The sequence below is a fragment of the Anarhichas minor genome, unplaced genomic scaffold (genome assembly GCF_050575085.1).
Source record: "Anarhichas minor isolate MPS153535 unplaced genomic scaffold, ASM5057508v1 ptg000071l, whole genome shotgun sequence".
Taxonomy (NCBI): Eukaryota; Metazoa; Chordata; class Actinopteri; order Perciformes; family Anarhichadidae; genus Anarhichas; species Anarhichas minor.
Window position 1 is genome coordinate 301,769 of NW_027466517.1, and position 9,034 is coordinate 310,802.

General features: G+C 44.7%; 1 protein-coding gene across 1 annotated transcript; it reads right to left on the reverse strand.

The window, feature by feature from the left end:
* Nucleotides 1-254: 254 nt before the first annotated feature.
* ephx4 (epoxide hydrolase 4) lies at nt 255-8,809 on the reverse strand. Its single transcript, XM_076079336.1, has 7 exons — nt 8,567-8,809; nt 6,902-6,987; nt 5,328-5,485; nt 2,526-2,654; nt 2,050-2,153; nt 1,148-1,296; nt 255-495 (listed from the first exon to the last, which is right to left on the reverse strand). Exons 1-7 carry the CDS (start codon nt 8,807-8,809, stop codon nt 255-257), a joined length of 1,110 nt encoding a protein of 369 aa, XP_075935451.1.
* Nucleotides 8,810-9,034: the final 225 nt, after the last annotated feature.

Here is a 9,034-nt window from a genome sequence, read left to right on the forward strand (position 1 = left end):
AACCGACGAACTTTAAGGCGGGTGTCATGTGCAAAAAACCTCTTGAATATGTGTCACACATGCTGCTCAGTGTCCTCTCCAGTGAAGTGTGCTTTGATTCTTTCCTCTACTGCAGATTTCTTTTAAAAAAATATTTGAAATGTGAGAGATTTAAAGAATGATTGCATTTTCACGATGTCGCAGGCATATTCCAGGCTTCCGGGTGTGGCAAGCATGGAGGGGGGGGGGATGCTGGAGGAGGCCTGGCTGTGGATTTAGTTCCTGTAGCTTTTGCGTCCCTCTCCCTCCTTGAGGAAGGTCCATATGAGGGTGTTCACAATATCCGGCTGGTCCTGCTGCAGCCAGTGACTGGCCCCAGAAATGATGTTGAGACGGAAGTGATTCCGGATGTACAGGCGGCATGCCTCGGCCATTTCCTGCTCCAAGAAGGCGTCCCGCTCGCCCCACAGCAGCAGCACCGGAGACCTGACATGATTCTGAGTCAGGGGGAGGGAGCTGAGGAGAGGAAAGAGAAGAAGAAAAAACCTGAGTGCATCCAAAAGGTTCTTTCATGAGAGATTTTAAAAGGGAAAATGTATCTTAAAACGTAAAAAAACAGAAGTAATTATGGACAGTAAAGTCAATATCTACAATTTAGGTAAATATTTAAATTCATGACGTTGACAAATGACACTTTTTAAGTTGTTCTGAAGTCTTTTTTTAATAAAGACATTTTGACATGTCACAGTAAGAAAAGCACATATAAAATGTACGGATAGATGTTGCTGTGTGTTCACGTATTTGTGTCCCTAGTGCTTTCGGTACAGAATATGCGCTGGTGGAGAGACTAATTGGCCATGGGTCATTGAAATCTCTTTTACATAAGCACATAAAAGCTATTCTGAGATAACTCATTGCTTGAGAAGGGAGCAGATGGCGCGCTCAGCCATGCATGTGCAGTTCACATGTCCAAAATACATGCACTGATATTTTTCTTTGATCCACTGTACGATGTGTGTAAATGATATTTGAGCATTGCAGCCTTGTGTTCTGCCACTTCAGCGCTCTGACCGCAATGAAGATCGGAATGCTTCCTCCAAATCTTTGTGAAAACGTCCGGACAAAACAGCCTTTGACGGGCTCCATGTTTTGGTAAAGTATCCCCCACCTGAAGACATTCCTGTAATAGTTGAGGGCTCCGGTCAGAGCTCCCGGCTGTGAGAGTGCATACAGATAGGCCTCCAAGTCCTCGGCGGTGAGCCATCGGCCTTTCCTTCCGATCCCCGTGTTGCGGCTGGTGAACAAGGCCTTCAGAGCCTAGAGCAGAGACGGCAAAAAGCACCAGGGTGAATTCATGTGACTGGTACTGTTTGATCGAGAAAACATTTACAGCCGAGTCAGGAAAGGTGCTTCAGCGGTGAAATCGGTCCTCGTGACCTTCGGTTGCAGCTCCGGCACTCTGGTTTTATACTGCTGGCTCCACAACATTACATGCTGTGTGTTTACCTCTGAAAAATCCAACACAGGCACACACAAACATCATCCAATAGTACATTTAATATGCAAATATCTAAACTACGTCAACACTTTGAACATTAGATTCAATTTAAAAGGTCATGCAAATCTTTTAGATTTAAGAAAATGAAATGGTTTGCGTAAACAAATGAAATATAACGTGTTCATTGGTCGTTTCCCCCTGCTTCAGGTCTTCATGCTAAGCTAAGCAGCTCCCGGGAGCTAGCTTTAGGTTTACATGTGAGAGTGGTATCGATTTAACCACATATCATAATCATATAGTGGTATCATCTAACTCTCGGCATGAAAGGAAGTATAAGCATGTTGAAAAATATGCATCTACCGACACACACACACACACACACACACACACACACACACACACACACACACACACACACACACACACACACACACACACACACACACACACACACACACACACACACACACACACACACACACACACACACACACACACACACACACACACACACACACACACACACACACACACGACCTTGAAAGCGCTTAAGCCCACACACAACAGCCCACCTTGAAATCGTTGATGGAGAGCATGAGCTCCGGGAAGCGGGGCAGCTGGAAGAAGAAGAAGTGGCTGGATTTCAGCAGCTGGCTCGGGTGACGCAGAGCGTAATCTGGAGGAGAGGAGAGAAGTTCAGCCGTTTCACGACGGTAATTCAAGGCCGGGTTTGCGCACGCTGGCTGCGGGGTCGTGGGCGTGATAACTCAACGACTTTTCGGTTTAACCAGCTGTTCCGGCTTCCCATTAGCCTCCTGTAATTAGCTTCTCATCAACTTCTCCCGAAGGCAGACGAGCATTTGCCAGACGGATGCAAACACAGAGCTGGAGTAATGATACTTCCTAATTAATCATAATAATAATTACAGTAATAATCCAAAAGCCAAACCAGAGTCTCTCCAATTAGCATGAAGAACATTGGTTTTCTTTCACAACATAAAGAATGCCATCTGGGGATCCGTTCGTTTGCATATTGTCAAAGTCATACCTGTGAACACAGAAGGATGGGGGCTGTTCAGGACGATGAGTTTCGTCACCATCTCTGGGTAGTGAATGGCGAACAGCCACGCTACGGTCCCACCCCAGTCGTGGCCAACAAGGCAACATCTGTTGTATCCTTGGAAGCAAAGCAAACAAACATAAGGTATTGTAGCAGAAGGGCATTAAAGGCATGTCAGTGCCTGGAAATCAATACTGTTCTCACTTCTTTATTGCTGGCTGCCTCCCTCAGAGGACATTTACACCCATCAAATGGATGCATTTCATGACATACAGCCAAATGCAGATCAAGGTCAGGGCATCAGTCTGATCACATTACTGTTCCAATGACTACAAACTAATCCTCGTACATTTGTTGGTGCCATTTACAACCACCGGTATGAATCACACCAGCAAGCCTCATCTCAACATCGATATCACATGTTCTTCACAAGGGATTGTCATACAAGCTAAGTCCGGGAGCCACTTTTGGAAAGGGCCGTTGCCGTTTCTGCTGCCGGCATTTTAGTGTTCGCTGTCAGCACCGATGGTTGCTGTGGCCATGAAAAGGGCAATGCTACATGCCATGCACGGTTAAAGGCCAAACCTCTGATTGGTGTAGCCCCATTAGCTGACCGTAATGTGGACCATGTGGGCTCTATGAGCATGGTGTAAAAAAATTGCCCCATAGTCCAATCACAGATCAGAGTACAGCAGTTATCATGCGATCAATGTGAGCCTCCCACTTCCACTCAAATGACCATTGAGGGACTCATTGGCTGCAATATGCATTCTTGAGTGCTAATCTCCTGAAAGCACTGATAAGAAATTAGCTTTAGACAGCTGGAACAATGTAAGGAGCTACACAACATTAACTATAGACCTCTCTCAAAAGCACTTTGTCAGAGAATGTAAATATTTATTAAGAAATGTGTTGCTTGAGAATATTTACAGGTTATTGTGGTTCTTCTGGGCTGGAACTTCACTTGGTTTAAGTTGTGAAACAGACTGTTGTGGCATTATTTAAAGCTGCATTAGTCAATATATAACAACAATGGACTGCGTGGCTCGTAGTGATGAACCCACAGAGAATTATCACCTGTCTCTGCAGTTCCCCTCGGCTTTATGGAGCATTTTAGCGTCTTTCAGCTCATTTTTGGGGTTTTATAAACTAAATCAATTCCGTTTCAGACAGCCAGTTGTTTGTAGTGAAAAAAATGCTCAAAACCCAGCCCAGCACCAAACTCCTGAACATCGGACTTAAATGTGCCAGATAGACATCAACACAACTTCAAATAAATGCTTACGATGCTGGATGTCATGCAACATGTACAATGTGTAAAGAAGCAACTGTTTGCGAGCCCATTTGCCACAACAACATAGTACGATTACAAAAAAAATCACATATGAAGAATATCTGACATATTGCCATTAGAGAGTTTGGGTGTTTTGAAGAGGGGTTGAATGAGGTACTCATCCACAGTCAGTGTATTAGCTACAGTAGGCAGCCCCCAGTTTGGAGAAAGAGACAGGAGTGCCAGCTATAGGGAGCATAGCAATGTACCGCTGTGGACGGAGGCAGCAGCAAAACACGGAACTAAAGCCGTTACCTATGCTCTCTAAGCCGTAGAATAAAGTGTGCATTGATAATGTATATTGTGTTTTAAACTCATTTACATTATATCATCAATTATAATATCATTTAAGGATTGTATACATTTATATTATATATTTTATAAATAGCAATGACTCGGAGTGAAGTTGGTTCAATGTAGTTAAAAAGAACTTGCTTCGATGTAGTTAAACTACCTTGATCCATGTTGTTGTAGCTTAGATTGCTATTTCTCGGGGGAGGAGCTTCAGTGTACGCTTCATTTAATGCAGAGTAACTGGTAGCTTCACTCACTACACTTTCCAAATAGCTCGCCCAACACTGACAATCAGTTAGTTTGTGTTATTGTGTAACTTTAGTGTTTTAAAGAGCTAGTTCAGATTCACCGAAGTCACACAGTGACGCGAACAAACTGACCGATGGAGGCAGCGTTAGAGCTGTGAAGTCACTGTTTTTGTAAAGGGAGTCTGGTGGCTTAGAAGAGAGCATAGATAGATATAACAGCTTTTTTTTTTTTAGGAGGGCTTTTCTTTTAGGCGTCTAAAACACATTTTGCTGCTTCCCTTCCGTCCACAGCAGTACACTGCTTTGCTCCCGTGCTGGTGCTCCTGTCTGTTTTTCCAAACTGGGGAAGTTTATTATAATTGGGTGAGGATAGTGGGAATGGGTAGCAAAAATCAAGACATGACCATCCAAATGATTTCAGTTTTCTTGTAATTAGCACTAAAACAGTAGCCTGACTGTGCCACACTGGAATATGAGGTGACAGGTGTGAAGGAGGAAACAGTACTGAATTAGCCCGTCATCAGCCCCTTTAATGACATGTCAATGCTAAGACAGGTTATTTCATACATCCTGTAAGCAGTGCAAAAACTGATATGCTGGCCAGTATAAAAATGTCACTCTGGCCAGATAATCATTAGTGGTTGCTGGTGCGTGTGAAGACAGCCCCGGGCTATAGCTGTCCTGCTAGTGGTAGCATGCAGTCAGCGGGGCTGTGGGCTCTGTATCTGCACAACGTGCCATGTTCAGTATGAATGAGTCACAGGAAGTTTGTCATGCCATGCTGCAGGCCTGAGGGAGCGCCCACAGCTTAAGACTGATAAACAACTTTATTTTTTGACTGGAGACGCTGTCAAAGCAGTGTCCACTGGAGTTATTTTAAGATCGCAGGCGCACAGTTGGCCCGCGTCCTCTCACCTAAGTATTCCACGATGTCCTTGACGTCGGTGACCAGGTTGTCGAAGCGATAGCTTTCGGCGGAAAGCGGCAGGTCGGACTCCCCGTAGCCCCGCATGTCGACGGCCACCACGCGGAATTCACTCTTGAACTCGCGCAGCTGGTAGCGCCAGGAGAACCTGAGGCACACAAACAGATGTCAAGATGACTTCTTTAAATTACTTGCACACTTCTTCCACAGCAGCTCGTCATTTTAAAGGGGTACACCAGTGACTTTTGTATTGCAGTTGGGGAACTTGCAAGAGACCGATTAAGAAAGAATTGCCAAAAACAATGCAGCAGAAGTTGAGATATCCAGACTTTTAGTCTCTATGGGGTCAAACCCCCAAATCATTGGTTCCTACACTCATGATGCAATTCAATAGTGTCTTTCATTTATTCCTTCCTTCCGGGTTAATGTCTTTCCAACTCCAACAGGCTTTTCGTTCAACTTTTCTCCAAACAAGAGTCTCTGAGCCCAAACCCAGATAACCCCGGTGACATCATGTCACTGAGCAGTACTCCCTGTGACGATTGAACTAAACGTGATGTGCAAAATTGGTGGGGTGCCCCTTTAAACTCTTCTATCGTACAACTTTGAGATAGTTACAAAATAACTGCACACACTTTGTTTTAAACCACTCAGCTTTCTTTCCAGCAAGAAAGTCACCGCAGCATAATAGAAGTTGTTTCAGATTCTAATCCGCCCACTGATCATGTGGACTGGGATGACTTTCTAATTTAAGATCTTGTCTGCTGCAGAGGCTCCTCATCCAGACTGAGATCCCCCCCCCTCCTCCTCCTCCCCCCATTGAGGGGAGGCAGGATGCAGAGCCCTGACTGTGATTCTGATGAGTCAGTATAAGACCCCAGCACTGTACCCTCAGATCTTAGAATATAGATGAGGTTTAAAGCAAAGTAAGCCCCTCAGAACCCCATCCACCCTCCCTCCGACACACGCATACGCACCTCTTTCTCATTTCTCAGAGGGAATTAGCCCGTTTTTTTTCAGAAAGTGTTAAAAAGAGTTCTGCCCGACCGTGTCACTCTCTGCACAGTTCATCAATCCCGTGACGAGTGTACGGGAAGTGAAGCAGAAAGAGCTCCCCTCTCCCGTTAATTAATCCCTGTCCTGTCAGCAGCTTAGATAGTATGTTAGAGATATGGACGGGCTTATAGCTCTTGACAACCTCTTTGGCCTCGATCCAGGAGCAGCGCTCAACACCATTTATTTTCCCTCTCTCTGCCATTTCATATCAGGAGGAAGAGATCTTGAATGCTTTGGACCTTCTTTTTTTTTACCCCCGATGGCAAATAATGACAGAGGACTCTTCGCAGAAATGCTGCAGAGATTTACCAGTGCAACCGAAACGTGACGGCTAAAGAATATAGTCAAGGGGGAAATTATTAGAGAGGGGACCGATGTAACAAACACCAAGCAACTGAACAAACGTAATCTTACAGTCGGGGTTGTCCGCTGCTGTTGAGTGGAGCTGCTACTGTTGCCGCAATTGCCCCCCCCCCACACATTGATTTCTTCTTTTTCTTCGACCTACCAGAACTCAGGGAAGCCGTGTAAAAACAGCATGAGTGGCTTTCCTCTCTCTCCAGCAGCAACATAGTGGAACCTGAGGCCAGACTCCTGGCGGACAAAGAAAACACACTTTTTATATACGCACAGACGTCCAGTCTTATCCACCGTGTAGTCACTTAGTGGGAAACAAGTCAGCATTTGTAAATGACTATTGCTGAGTGAAGCTGCATTGAAAGTACAGGTGGACAATTATGTCATTATCAGAAAAACAATACAGGAATAGGCTTATTTACTTCTAAATGAACACATAACATCACGACCTTGTGATGTTGTGCATGTGTGTGTGTGTTTGTGTGTGTGTGGAGGGGGGGGGGGGGGGGTTGCTTTATGACATCTCCTAAGTGTTTGCAGACATACAAATAGCCTGCTTTGATCGATAATTTGGGTGCGATGTAATTGTTGCACGCTAAACTAAGCGGATCTCAATAAACAGAGATGAGCTTATTCTTATACCTTTTCTAAATCGTGCTTAATGGACATCCCCGGACGATGAATGGACATGTCCACTGAGGAGCGATACACTGGAGATGCGGTGATGCATGGACATATTATTTGCTACTCTGGCAGACTTTTTTTTCTTCCTCTTTTCTTTGTCTTGACCGTGCTTGTTATATCTGACTTTACCTGCATATATCTTCAAAGAAATAGTCAACTTTCTACAACTCATCCCTTGTTTAGCTTCATCTGCATGCAACGTGTACCAATCATGAATCAAATCAAACAGGATTCACTGCTCTCACGAAAGCTTTGGCTTAGAGCTAAAGTTATGGATAAAATAACACTAGACAGAAGAATGCAAATCAATGCATTAACTCGAGCCTACTACATGTACTGTTTTGGTATTGCTTGAACATTTCCATTTCCAGCTACTTTGTTCCTCTACTTTGCAACATTTAAGAGGGGTATATTGTGCTTATGGCTGCATTATATACAGTAAAGTGGTTACTTTGCAAACAAGATTTTACATCAGCATATTATCCGTTACATCATGCACTGTTATAGGTTAAACCGTCCAACAGAGAATACAGTAATTCAAATGAGCTCACCCTGGACCGCCCACGACATTTAAAACACTTAATTTTAATACCACAATAATCCAAAACAACATGTCATATACCAATAAATGAATAGTGAGTAATTTTGGTACTTCATAATACCGCTGCATTTTAGATGCAGGACTTAGAATTTCAATGTTTATATTGCTGTATCGCTTCTTTCCTTACCCAGATAATGATACATAATTCTGGTAGAACGGACAGGCAGATAGTTGTTGTTTTCCTGTGTGTAACTTGCATGCCTTGGTATTTAATCACAGAACCGTGAAGACATGAAGGTTGTTAGTGGCTGGCAGCTCGCCGCACGTTGAGGCGGAGGAGCTGTTCTTTCAGCACCACCTGAGCGCAGCGGACAAAAAAACGTCTCAAAAAATAAACAGACGCCTGATGATCTGCTCAAAGATCAGGCCTGTGTGTCTGTGCACGACTGCGACACGGCGGGCAAGGTGTTGTAGCATTTTACATGTGAACATCCTAGCATGCAAGAGACACACACACACACACACACAATGCCCCCCCCCCCCTTTACAGGGACCGGACACCTTTCAGTGTCCCAAGTGCACGCGTCTTACCTTGATCCTAACATAACAGTGGGTTCCCAAGGACGTGTCATTCAGACAAGCCGGGGGAGTTTCACGAATCGACCATTGGAAGGTTGCCGTCGGCCTCAACACGATGTTCCACCAAAGTTTCAGCAGGGCCACGATGGTGCACAGCGCACAGTAACCGTAGATCAGGGACCAGTACCCCGAAACTCGGATTTTCAGCGCAAGTCGGATGAGAAATAACAACAAGTTGTGGAGCACTCTCGCCATCTTTACATTGCCGCAGGAAAACAAAAAAAATCAACACGGATCAAGTTACCTATTGATTGGCTTCTGTTAATCGCTGGTTTCTGTTTTCTGAAAAAAAGCTCACGATGCCGTTGTGTCGCTTACCAGCGCATTCGCACACGCACGACTGGCTGAAGGGAGGATCCCGACAAACGCTTGAATGGGAAAGGCGGCGAGAGCCATCGCGTCAGATTGCACGCTTGCGTG

Bases quoted from the DNA above. Each gene is read 5' to 3' on its own strand.
- ephx4 (XM_076079336.1), bottom strand. From the start codon at position 8,809: ATGGCGAGAGTGCTCCACAACTTGTTGTTATTTCTCATCCGACTTGCG. The intron at 5,486-6,901 runs GTAGGTCGAAGA...TGTGTGCCTCAG, and splicing joins CACGGCTTCCCTGAGTTCTG to GTTCTCCTGGCGCTACCAGC. The intron at 496-1,147 runs GTGGGGGATACT...TCCTCTCCTCAG, and splicing joins TATTACAGGAATGTCTTCAG to CTCCCTCCCCCTGACTCAGA.